Source organism: Grammomys surdaster, unplaced genomic scaffold, assembly GCF_004785775.1.
Source record: "Grammomys surdaster isolate TR1022 unplaced genomic scaffold, NIH_TR_1.0 312482, whole genome shotgun sequence".
NCBI classification, from domain to species: Eukaryota; Metazoa; Chordata; class Mammalia; order Rodentia; family Muridae; genus Grammomys; species Grammomys surdaster.
Window position 1 is genome coordinate 2,254 of NW_021626274.1, and position 13,626 is coordinate 15,879.

A 13,626-nucleotide genomic window follows, 5' to 3' on the forward strand; every position below is an offset into this window, starting at 1 on the left:
ATTTTTGTTGGTTGTTATGTGCTGCTCCTTCCAAAGCCTGATGGGAAATTCCTTCTCTTGATTCTCCTTTTCTTCTTAGGATCCAGAAGTCAGACCATTACCGTGCACTCAGGAATTGGATCATGATATCTTTTATTGACCAAATTAAGAACTAATTAGAGAATCAGACCTTACTATGAGCACCTTCCCCTACAAATTCCAACCAAAACAATTATAAATTTGAAATGCTAATAGAAGATATAAGCAGTTAATTCACAAATATAATTATGTTGCATACAAAATAATGTTGCATGGTTTGAATATTTCCTCTTGCTAATTTTTTTTATTTCTGTGATAAAATACCGTAAAAGAAGCAAATTAGGAAAAGGAATTTATTTTGGCGTACACTTCCAGAGAGGCACTAGTCATCATTTTAGGTAAGACTTGACAGCAGGGAGACAAATAACAGTGGCAGGAACAAATAATTGGCTGGTTACATTATATTTTCACTCTGGAAACAAAAGATTAGACAGAAAATAAGGTAACAATAGAAAACCGAAGGCCGGTGCCGAATGTCCCAATTTCTCCAGTTAGGCTAAACTTCTTGAAAGTCCTACATGCTCCATTATAAAGTCATCAACTAAAGACAGAGCATCCAGGTATGAAGCTACTTGACAGTCAAACCACAGTAGCCCTAAATATTCTCATATCGTCTGTGCAGGTTAAACTTGAAAAACTACCAGATTGTTCTGGCAATGGTTTATGCCATTGAGGAGATCAACAGAAACCCCCATATTTTACCCAATGTGTCTCTGGGATATGATATTTATAATGTCCTGTTTAATGAATGGTGGACATTAGACAGATGCATCACATGGCTGTCTGGGCTGAAGGAGTATGTGCCTAATTACACGTGTAAGAAAGAGATGAAGTCTGTTGCAGTACTCACAGGCATATCCTGGATAATATCAGCCAATATAGGGACACTGCTGAAACTCTACAAATATCCACAGGTAAGAATGAGTGAAGTGGAAAAATATAAAACCATTTATACCTCAGTGCCATTCCAAGGAGCTAAAAGAATATGGAAGAAAAATGTGCTTATGCATCTGACAATGTTCATAATCCCAAAGAGTAAATGATCAGTGATGTTTCAGGACAGAGAAAGGGAATAGTCTGGAGAAGACAATGGTTACCCTGAGTGTAAAGATATGATGGTTTAGAGATACAGCTTTGTGCATAAAGTATTTGATTCATAAACATGATGAACTTACTTTAGATATCTCTCACACACATAAAACCAGTGGAAGGCTGTACACGTCTTTAACCTCAATTTTTGTAGAGACAGGTGAATCACTTGAGCTCACAGATTAGACAAGGTAACCAAAAGAGTGAGCTACAATTTCACTTAGAATCCTATCCAAAAAAAATGGAAAAGAAAAAAGGGGAAATTAAGTATAGTGGATAATAACAAAGATCAACATTATCAATCTTTGGACACATGTATAATTATTAATTATTTTATTCCCTTTATATTCTTTTCCTTTTAGCTGACTATTGGGTCTTTTGATCCTAACCTTAATCATGAGCAGTTTCCTAGTCTATATCAAATGCCCTCCAAAGATATGTCTCTATTTCATGCCATTGTCTCTTTGTTGAATTATTTTCACTGGAATTGGGTAGGAATCATCATGTCAGAAGGACAAAATAGTGTTCAGATCACGTCAGACTTGATGGCAGAAATGGAAAGAAACAGAATATGTGTAGATTTTGTGGAAATGATATCAGTTAGTGAAGTATCTTATTTACCAAACAGACAACAGAATCCTACACAGATTCTGAAATCATCAGCCAATGTGATCATCACCTACGGTGACAGTGATTTTCTGAGAGGCTTCCTGTTTTATTTAAGACAAACTTTACTAACATGGAAAGTCTGGATCATGAACTCAGAATGGGACGGTGTCATCCAGGCAAAGCATTTCATTTTACATTCACTCCATGGGAGCCTCATCTTCACACATCACCACAAAGAAATCTCTGGTTTCAAAACTTTTATCCAAACAGTTCATCCTTCAAAATATTCAGAAGATTTTTATCTTACAATGTTGTGGTTCTCCTTTTTTAACTGCTCATTTGCTGATGATGACTGCAATACACTGGAAAACTGTCTGCCAAATGCTTCCTTGCATGAGTCACCAAGGACCCATTTTGACATGGTCATGACTGAGTTTGCTTATAATATATACAATGCTGTGTATGCTGTGGCCCACAGCCTTCATGAGATGCTTCTTCATCAAGTAGAAGTAAGACCAATAAGAAAGGCAGAAGAGCTGGTGTCTTCAATCTGGCAGGTAATGTGTCTCTCATTTGGTTGTTCAGAACTTCAACAATGTTATTTTCAAAGTCTTTTTGAGGTCACATTATTTATTTTGGATCTCTAATAGCACAAGATGAACTACTTAGAACTAGTTGTAAGTTAAAACCTATATAGAAATAGTGAAAAAGGACAAAGTGTCCCTGGAGGGAAGACAATGTATTCTAACTCGACAGCAGCGTTTCCTGTTTCCAGATCAAGGATTTCTATAAGATAGATATACAAAGTATATGTTTCTCTTGAGAGCCCAATGCAGGCAGTGGAGGCTGTGGAAACAAACTGTTAGGCTAGAGCTGAATGAAGAAGGTAGAGTGCCTAAGCACATAGAATCAAACAAGACAGAGAGAGGAGTTACAGAGACAAACTGGAGGAAGAGTGTTATAGGTATATTATGCATATAATTATACTAGTATATTATGTATGCAATATAATAAAAGTATGTGGTGATCCACCTATGTAGAAGGGGCTTCAGAAGTAATGGAAGGCACTGAGATGACTGAACATAAGATATTTTGTAAAAACATGCAGCAGAGCCTGTGGAGGCAACCTGGGCAATGCAGATGACTAATGATAAGGTTCCCAGGTATGTATAATTCGAGAAGGTGCAGTGAAGGCTATCGAAGTGGTCAGGGGTGGAGGTTCACGAGTTCGGTGTCCTCATACAAAGTTAGCTAACCTGATTTCAACAGACACAAGGACTTTCCAAAGTGTGCTGAATCTTGGATACTGACTATTATTGGAAAAAGAATCCAATCCTTAAGGAAAAAAACTAGGCATAAAATCTGTCCTGAATACTAGTCAGACAGAGGAAAATTACTCTTCAGTCCTACTAGGATTTAATCCTCAACTGAATTGTAAATGCCTTTAGTAGAAGAGACATGTGACTTGAATTTTCAAAAAAAAATTTATTTGGTTATGAGCCTAGCCTTTAACAGTCTGGACAGATGTCATACAGATCCACAGAGAACACAAATGCAAGGTAAGGCTACTATACCCAGAAAAACTCTCAATTTACTTAGGTAGAAAAACCAAGATATTCCATGACAAAACCAAATTTACAGAGTATCTTTCCACAAATCCAGCCCTACAAAGGATAATAGACGGAAAACTCCAACACAAGGAGGGAAACTACACCCTAGAAAAAGCACGAAAGGAATCTTTCAGCAAATTCAAAAGATGATAGGCACAAAAACATAATCATACCTCTAAAAACAAAAATAACAGGAAGCAACAATCACTTTTCCTTAATATCTCTTAACATCAATGGACTCAATTCTCCAATAAAAAGACATAGACTAACAGACTAGATGTGTAAACAGGACCCAGCATTTTTCTGCCTGTAGGAAAGACACCTCAGTGACAAAAACAGACACTACCTCAGAGTAAAAGGAAACAATTTTTCCAGCAAATGGTCCCAAGAAACAAGCTGGAGTAGCCATTCTAATATCGAATAAAATAGACTTTCAACTAAAAGTTTTCAAAAAAGATAAAGGAAAAACCTACCAAGATGAACTCTCAATTTTGCACACCTATGCTCCAAATGCAAGGGTACTCATGTTCACAAAAGAAACTTTACTAAAGCTCAAAGCACACATTGCAACTCACACAATTATAGTGGGAGACTTCAACTCCCCACTCTCAGGAATTGACAGACCATGGGAACAGAAACTAAACAGGCACAGAGTGAAATTAACCTAAGTTAAGAACCAAATAAATTTAACAGGTATCTACAGAATATTTCATCCTAAATCAAAAGAATATGCCTTCTTCTCAGCATCTCATGATACCTTCTCCAAAACTGACCTTAATATTGGCCACAAAACAAGCTCAATAGATACAAGAAGATTGAAATAATCCCATCCATCTTATTAGATCATCATGGACTAAGGCTCGTCTTCAATAACAACAAAAACAATGGAAAGCCCCCACCCACATGGAAGCTGAATAAAGCTCTACTCAGTGACAGCTTGATCAAGGAAGAAATAAAGAATAAAATTAAAGACTTTTTAGAATTTAATGAAAATAAAGGCATATCACACCAAAACTTATAGGGCACAATGAAAGCAGTGCTAAGAGAACAACTCATAGCCCTAAGTGCCTACAAAAAGAAACTAGACAGAGCACATACTAGTAACTTGACAGCACCCTGAAAGCTCTAGAACAAAAAGAAGCAAATACACCAAGAGAGGAGTAGACAGCAAGAAATAATTAAACTCAGGGATAAAATAACCATGTAGAAACAAAAAGAACTACACAAGAATCAACAAAATCAGGAACTGATTTTTTAAGCAAATCAACAAGATAGATAAACCCTTAGTGAGACTAACCAGAAGATACTGAGACAATGTTCAAATTAACAAAATCAGAACTGAAAAAGTATATGTAACAACAGAAACTGAGAAAACTCGAAAAATCATCAGATCCTACTACAAAAGCCTATACTCAAAGAAACAAGAAAATGTGGATGAGATGGATAATTTTCTAGGCAGATACCAGGTACCAAAGTAAATCAGGATCAAATAAACTATCTAAACTGCCCTATAACCCATAAAGAAATCAGCAGCAATCATTAAAAGTCTCCCAACCAAAAAAAAAAAAAAAAAAAAGAGGCCAGGACCAGACGGTTTTAGTGCAGAATTCTATCAGACCTTCAAAGTAGACCAAATATCATTACTGTTCAAACCGTTGCACAAAACAGAAACAGAAAGAACACTACACATTTTCTTCTATGAAGCCACATTTATGCTTATACCTAAAACTTAAAAAGACTCAACAAAGAGAGAGAACTTCAGACCAATTTCACTTACGATTATTGATTTAAAAATACTCAATAAAACTTTTGCAAACTGAATATAAGAATACATCAAAACAGTCATCCATCATGATCAAGTAGGCTTCATTCCAGGGATACAGGGATATAAATAACCTCAAAGAAAACTACCACATAATCATCTCATAACAAGCTGAGAAAGTATTTGAAAAAATTCAACAAACCTTTTATGGAAAAAGTCTCTAAAGGATAGGAATTCAAGGCCCATACATAAACAGAGTAAAAGCAATATACAGCAAACCAGTAGCTAACATCAAACTAAATGGAGAGAAACTTGAAGCAATCCCACTAAAATCAGGGACTAGACAAGGCTGCCCACTCTCTCCCTGCCTATTCAATATAGTACTCAAGTCCTAGCCAGAGCAATTAGGCAACAAATGGAGGTCAAAGGTATACAAATTGCAAAGGAAGAAGTGAAAATATCACTATTTGTAAGTGATATGATAGTATACTTATGTGTCCACAAAAATTCCACCAAAGAACTACTAAGCCTGATAAACAACTTCAGCATCGTGGCTGGATATCAAATTAACTCAGACAAATCAGTAGCTGTCCTCTAATCAAAGGATAAACAGACTGAGAAAGAAATTATCAAAATGACACCCTTCACAATAGTCACAAATAATATATAATATCTTGGTGTGAACCTAACCAAGCAAATTCTATATGACAAGATCTATATGATAAGTACTTCAAGCCTCTGAAGAAAGAAATCAAAGAAGATCTCAGGATATGGAAAGATGTCTGATGCTCATGAATTGGCAGGATTAATATAGTAAAAATGGCCATCTTGTCCAAAGCAATCTACAGATTCAATGCAATCCCTTTTAAAAGCCCATCTCAATTCTTCATAGAGTTAAAAAGAGCAGGTTGCAAATTCATTTGGAATAACAAAAAACCCAGGATAGTGAAAACTATTTTCAACAATAAAAGAAGTTCTGGGGAATCACCATCCCTGACCTCAAGCTGTATTACAGTGTAGTAGTTTAAAAAAAAAAAACCTTTATAGTACTGGTACAGAGACAGAAATAAAAATCAATGAAATAGAACTGAAGACCCAGAAATGAACCCACACACCTATGGTCAATTGACTTTTGACAAAGGCAATAAAACCATCCAGTAGAAAAAAAGACAGCATTTTCAACAAATGGCAGTCAGCATGTAGAAGAATGTAAATCGATGCATTCCTATCTACTTGTACAAAGCTCAAGTACAAATGGATCAAGGAACTCCACATAAAACCAGACACACTGAAATTAATAGAAGAGAAAGTGGGGAAGAACATCAAACACATGGACACAGGGGAAAATTTTAATGGGTATAGTAGCCTGGGCTGGCATTTGTGTTTTCTAGTGTGTGTATGACATCTGACCAGAATCTTCTGGCTTTTAAAGTATCTGTTGTGAAGTCTGATGTGATTCTGATAGGTCTGACTTTATGTATTACTTGACCTTTGTTCCCTTACTACTTTTAATATTCTTTGTTTGTTTTGTGCATTTTGGTGTTTTGATTATTATGTGATGAGAAGAATTTCTTGTGTGGTCCAACCTATTTGGAGTCCGGTAGGCTTCTTGTATGTTTATGGGCATTTCTTTCTTTAGGTTAGGGAAGTTTTACACTATAATCTTGTTGAAGATATTACTGGCCCTTTGAGTTAGGAACCTTTGCATTCTTCTATACCTACTATCCTTAGGTTTAGTCTTCTCATTGTTTCCTGGATTTCCTGGGTATTTGTGCATAGAAGCATTTTGCATTTTGTGTTTTCTGTGACTGTTTTGTCAAAGTTTTCTATGGTATCTTATAAACCTGAGATCCTCTCTTGTATTTTGTTGGTGATGCTTGCATCTGTGACTCTTTATCTTTTTCCTAGGTTATCTATCACCAAGATTGTCTCCTTTTGTGATTTCTTTATTGTTTCTGTTTCCATTTTTAGATTCTGGATGGTTTTGTTAATTCCTTCGCCTTTTTGTTTGTGTTTTCCTGTATTTCTTTACGGGATTTGTGTATTTCTTCTTTAAGAGCTTCTATCTGTTTACCTGTGTTGTCCTGTATTTCCTTAAGGGAGTTATTTGTATCCTTTTTAAAGTCCTCTATCATCACCATGAAATGTGATTTTAAATCAGATTCTTGCTTTTCTGGTGTGTTCGGGGTATCCAGGGCTTAAGGTTGTGGGACAACTGGGTCGTGATGATGCCCAATAGCCTTGGTTTCTGTTGCTAAGGTTCTTGTGCTTGGCTTTTGACATCTGTTTATCTCTGGTGTTAGCTGGTCATCCTGTCTCTGACTGGAGCTTGCCCTTCCTGTGAGCCTATGATCCTGTGATCTAAGGTGTGCTAGAACTCCTGCGAGACCAGCACTCTCCAGACAAGATTTGGGTATGGAGAGCTGTGGTACAGGGTTATCTCCCAGGCACAGTTGGAAATCAGAAGGATCTTGTCCCTAGCTACTCCAAGGATCCTGTGCCCTATGGGCTCCTGGCTGGTCCCTCTTGGTCCAGCTGTGACCTTAGGTGTGTCAGTACTCCTGAGAGACTGGCTCTCTCAAGGAGGGATTTGGGTATGGAGACCTGTGGCACAAGGTTATCTCACAGGTGCAGATAGAAACAATAAGCAGCTTATGTTTTTTTAATTGGGGAATTGAGTCTGTTAATATTGAGAGAGAGTAAAGACAGATCATTGTTAATCCTTATTATATTTCCTGTGTAGGTGACATTATACATATAATGTCACCTCCTTTTGCTTTTACGGTGAGATGGTTAATTTCTTGTTTTTTCATTGGCATAGGTACCCTCTTCGTGTTGGAATTTTCTACCTAGAATCCTCTGTAGGACTGGATTGGTAGATATATATTATTTAAATTTCGGTTTTCCGTGGAATATTTTGCTGTCTCTATCTATGGTGATTGAAAATATTGCAGGGTGTAGTAGCCTGGGCTGAGCAGCCTTCAGACTGTGTGGTTTTCAGAGGGGCAGACAAGCAGATGCCCTGCCCTGGCAAGAAGGGAGGCAGAGTTTGAGAGTACAGGATGTGTTCCTGCATTTGCTGGGCTCCTTGGGGATCCCAGCTTCTGCGGTTATTTGCAAGGGACCCTTACCTGTTGGCCTAGGTGCACCAGACCTCCTGGGAGGCCTTCATAGGACCAGAAAAGCTGATGACCTGCCCTAGCAGAATGCACAGGCTGGATGGGCGAAAAATACATTCTTAACAAAAATAACAGAAATACTCATGTCAATTTTATATTGTTCTCATTTCTGTAACTAGTCATGTGCCATTAACTTATATTTATCTTTCTCTAATACCCTTTCAGTCTTTGCTCCACCCTTGTTAAGCACCTCAGCAAGTCTTAGTGTTTTTCCTGAAGGAATGACCTATCCTTCATACCCTTTGTCATCTTGCAGGGATTAGGCTGCTGCAGTTTTCATTGATTTAATTGACATGACAGCAACAAGAAACACCCTAAAGCATTGCCTGCACACCAGTCATGATCCTTCTTACCTCCAAGGTGGAAAAGCCAGGCAAATATCCCCTTCTTAATCTGGATCAGTCACCCCTCCTGTTACTCCTTTTTTAGCCTGCTCAGGGAGTAAGGTACTCCTGTGACAGGCTTGAGGATGCTTCTTATTCACAGAATGTGGACTTTATAACTTTGTATTAAAAATGCAGTTAAATGCTTTAGGCAGGGCTTAACGGGACAAACACATAGAAACATAGAAGACCAACCAACCAAGAGCAATGTACATTATGATGGCCTGACTAAGAAGGTTTCAAACAACAATATTAGTAAAGGGCCTACAGATCATTCTTGAAATATTCTGTAGAAAAAAGTGGTTGCTTTCTTCCCTTTTCCAAAAAATACCTGCTTAGGCTTTAGCCTTCAATTTATTTAAGAGTTCTGGATAAATGACATTGGCAGATGAGATTTCAAGACAGTCTAATATTAATTCTATTGTGGTGATTAGTGCTCTTATGCAGATCTACAATGAAAAGAAACAAGCTGATCAAGAAAAACTACAAAAGGTTCAATTTGAAGAAGAGAGGAAGACGAGGAAGTGTAATCACACTAAGTCCTGTACTCAAGGAGACAGAAAGATCTTAAAGCCTGATGTTAAATGTATATTCTGTGCAAATATATGTTCGAAGTATGTGATCTGTATTTTAATTTAAGGGCTGATAGTTAAGAGATTGCTTTCAGTCTCAGAAGGGACTTTGAACTTTGCGCTATTAACCAGTGTTGAGGCTATGATAAGCTATGAGGAATTTTGAAGGTGAATTAATTGTATTTTGCATTATACTATACAAACAACTCTATGAGGGAAGGGCAGGGTGGGATGTAGTGGTTTGTTTATGAAAGACCACCATAGGTTCATTTGCTTGAATGCTTATTCACCAGAGAATGGCACTTTTAAAAGGACCAGGAGGTGTGGCCTTTATGGAGTGTGTTTGGCATTGTTGGAAGAAGTGTGTCACATGAGTGGGCTTTGATGTTTCAAAAGCCCAAGGCAGACCCCACGAACTTCCCTTCTTCCTGCTGCCTATGGATCCAGATATAAAACTGTCAGCTCCTTCTCTTGAACCATGTCTGCCTACATCCCATCATGCTTCCCACTATGTTGATAATGGAATAAACTTCTGAATCTATAAGCCTCAATTAAATACTTTCCCTTAAAAGAGTTGTCATTATCATGATGTATATTTACAACAATAGAAGACCGGTCATCATTATAATAATACCTAGCTGTCAAGCTTGTAAACTTTAATACCATCTTCCTAAACAAGATGCACCCATTTAGAAAATAGTGACACTCCTGTTATGAGGGTAAACAGCCTGTAATGGCATTTAAGGCTCACTCCATAGCAGAGAATCCTTGAATAATCTTGAAATATAGTTAAAAACATGTAACTGAGGAAGTCATAAACCATAATGGGGAACTTATTACTGTTTGGTTAAATTTAAACAGGACCAAACTCTCTCTTTTTTTTTTTATTGGATATTTTATTTACATTTCATATGTTATACCCTTACCCATCCCCCACCCACCCGGGAACCCCCCATCCCCTTACCCCTCCTCCTTCTTCTCTGTGGATGTAACCCCCACCTACCCCCCCACTCCCACTTCCCCACCCTCAAAATTCCCACCCCCTGGGGCGTCCAGCCTTCATGAGGTCAAGGATCTCATCTTCCACCTGTGCCCGGAAGGGCCCTCTACTCTTACATATTCAGCTGAAGCCCTGGATCCCTCCATAAGTGCTCCCAGGCTGGTGGTTAGGACACTGGGAGCTGTGGTTGGTTGGTTTTGTTGCTCTCCTCATGGTGCCACAAACCCTTTCAGCTCCTTCAGTCCTCACTCTAACTCCTCCATTGAGAACCTCATGATCAGTTCAATGGCTAGTTGTGAGCATCTGCCTCTGAGTATGTCAGACTCTTGAAGACCTCTGAGGAGACATCCATATCAGGCCCTTATCGGCATGCACTTCCTGACTTCCACATCAGCATCTACCTTTGGTGACTGCATATGGGGTGGATACTCAGGTGGAAAGGTCTTCAAATGGCCCATCCTTCAGTTTCTGTCCCTCACTTTGTCTCCATGTTTGCTCCCTTGAGTATTTTGTTGCTCCTTCTAAGAAGAACTGAATCACCCCCACTTGGTCTTCCTTTTTTATGAGCTTCATGTGGCCTGTGAGTTGCATCTTGGGCATTTCAAGGTTCTGGACTAATATCCAATAATCAGTGAGTGAATACCATGTGTGTTCTTTTGTTATTGGCTTACTTCACTCAGGAAGATATTTTCTAGTTCCATCCATTTGCCTAAGAATTTCATGAATTCATTGTTTTTAATAGCTGAGTAATACTCCATTGTGTAAATATACCACATTTTTTGAATCCATTCCTCAGTTGAAGGACATCTGGGTTCTTTCCAGCTCCTGGCTATTATAAATAAGGCTGCTATGAACATAGTTGAGCATATGTCCTTGTTATATGTTCGAGCATCTTCTGGGTATATGCCTAGGAGTGGTATAGCTGGATCCTCGGGTAATGCTATGTCCAATTTTCTGAGGAACCGCCACACTGATTTCCAAAGTGGTTGCACCATCTTGCAGTCCCACCAACAATGGAGGAGTGTTCCTCTTTCTCCACACCCTCGCCAGCATCTACTATCACCTGAGTTCTTAATCTTAGCCATTCTGACTGGTGTGAGATGGAATCTCAGAGTTGTTTTGATTTGCATTTCCCTGATGACTAAGGACATTGAACATTTCTTTAGGTGCTTCTCGGCCATTCGAGTTTCTTCCATTGAAAATTCTTTGTTAAGCTCTATACCCCATTTTTTAATAGGGTTATTTGGTTGTCTGGAGTCTAATTTCTTGAGTTCTTTGTATATATTGGATATTAGCCCTCTATCAGATGTAGGATTGGTAAAGATCTTTTCCCAATTTGTTGGTTGTCGTTTTGTCCTATTGACAGTGTCCTTTGCCTTACAGAAACTTTGCAATTTTATGAAGTCCCATTTGTCAATTCTCGATCTTAGAGCATATGCCATTGGAGTTCTGTTCAGGAACTTTTCCCCTGTGCCCAAGTATTCGAGGCTTTTCCCCACCTTCTCTTCTATTAGTTTCAGTGTATCTGGTTTTATGTGGAGGTCCTTTATCCACTTAGACTTGAGCTTTGTACAAGGGGATAAGAATGGATCAATTTTCATTCTTCTACATGTTGTCTTCCAGTTGAACCAGCACCATTTGTTGAAAATGCTGTCCTTTTTCCACTGGACAGTTTTAGCTCCTTTGTCAAAGATCAAGTGACCATAGGAGTGTGTGTTCATTTCTGGGTCTTCAATTCTATTCCATTGATCTTCCTGCCTGTCTCTGTACCAATACCAGGTAGTTTTTATCACTATTGCTCTGTAGTACAGCTTGAGGTCAGGGATGGTGATTCCTCCAGAAGTTCTTTTATTGTTGAGAATAGTTTTCGCTATCCTGGGTTTTTTGTTATTCCATATGAATTTGAGAATTTCCTTTTCTAACTCTGTGAAGAATTGAGTTGGGATTTTAATGGGGATTGCATTGAATCTGTAGATTGCTTTTGGCAAGATGGCCATTTTTATTATATTAATCCTGCCAATCCATGAGCATGGGAGATCTTTCCATCTTCTGAGATCTTCTTCAATTTCTTTCTTCAGAGACTTGAAGTTCTTGTCATACAGGTCTTTCACTTGCTTGGTTAGATTCACACCAAGGTATTTTATATTATTTGCAACTATTGTGAAGGGTGTCATTTCCCTAATTTCTTTTTCAGTCTGTTTATCTTTCATGTACAGGAAGGCTACTGATTTGTTTGAGTTGATTTTATAACCAGCCACTTTGCTGAAGTTGTTTATCAGGTTTAGGAGTTCTCTGGTGGAAGTTTGGGGGTCACTTAAGTATACTATCATATCATCTGCAAATAGCGATATTTTGACTTCTTCCTTTCCTATTTGTATCCCTTTGACTTCTTTTTGTTGTCTAATTGCTCTGGCTAGGACTTCCAGTACTATATTGAATAGGAAGGAGGAGAGTGGGCAGCCTTGTCTAGTCCCTAATCTTAGTGGGATTGCTTCAAGTTTCTCTCCATTTAGCTTGATGTTGGCTACTGGTTTGCTGTAAATTGCTTTTACTATGTTTAGGTATGGGCCTTGAATTCCTGATCTTTCCAAGACTTTTATCATGAAGGGATGTTGAATTTTGTCAAATGCTTTCTCAGCATCTAGTGAGATGATCATGTGGTTTTTTTCTTTGAGTTTGCTTATATAGTGGATTACATTGATGGATTTCCGAATATTGAACCACCCCTGCATTCCTGGGATAAAACCTACTTGATCATGATGGATGATTGTTTTGATGTGTTCTTGGATTCGGTTTGCTAGAATTTTATGGAGTATTTTTGCATCGATGTTCATAAGGGAGATTGGTCTGAAGTTCTTTCTTTGTCGAGGACCAAACTCTCTTTTAAATATATGTTTAAGGCTGTATACCAATGCTAATCTGAGCCTAAATTGAAGAAGCCTCTCTTCACAGGAGGTGCCAATCCAGTTACACTTGACCAAGTGGCTGAGATAAGTGACTGTCGAGTACTGAGCTCCATATTAAACATTAATAACACATTTCTCTAAGGCTCAGGGAACATTCCTGAGAAGGAGGGTGGAAATAATATTGGAGCTGGAAGACATGAAGAAGTGCTGGAAAATGTCATCTTCTAAGATACAATCGTGGCAATCTTGACCTCATAGAAGCTGAAGTTACTTGTGCTGGATTTGCACAAGACTAGCTATATCAACAATGAGTCATGGAAACAGAAGGGTTCCCTACACTCCCTGCTGAACTAGAGGGTATTAAAATGTCTGAAAGATTAGACCACTGACATCTACCCCCAAGATGCAGAAGTTTCAAACTATGATCAAACAGAAAAA

General features: G+C 38.2%; 1 protein-coding gene across 1 annotated transcript; it reads left to right on the plus strand.

The window, feature by feature from the left end:
* Positions 1 to 700: 700 nt before the first annotated feature.
* Positions 701 to 9,324, plus strand: LOC114616248 (vomeronasal type-2 receptor 116-like; the record flags this gene model as incomplete). Its single annotated transcript, XM_028761753.1, has 3 exons — positions 701 to 992; positions 1,530 to 2,333; positions 9,158 to 9,324. Coding segments are annotated over 3 exons (1,263 nt in total), but the record flags the coding sequence as incomplete, so codon positions are not given.
* Positions 9,325 to 13,626: the final 4,302 nt, after the last annotated feature.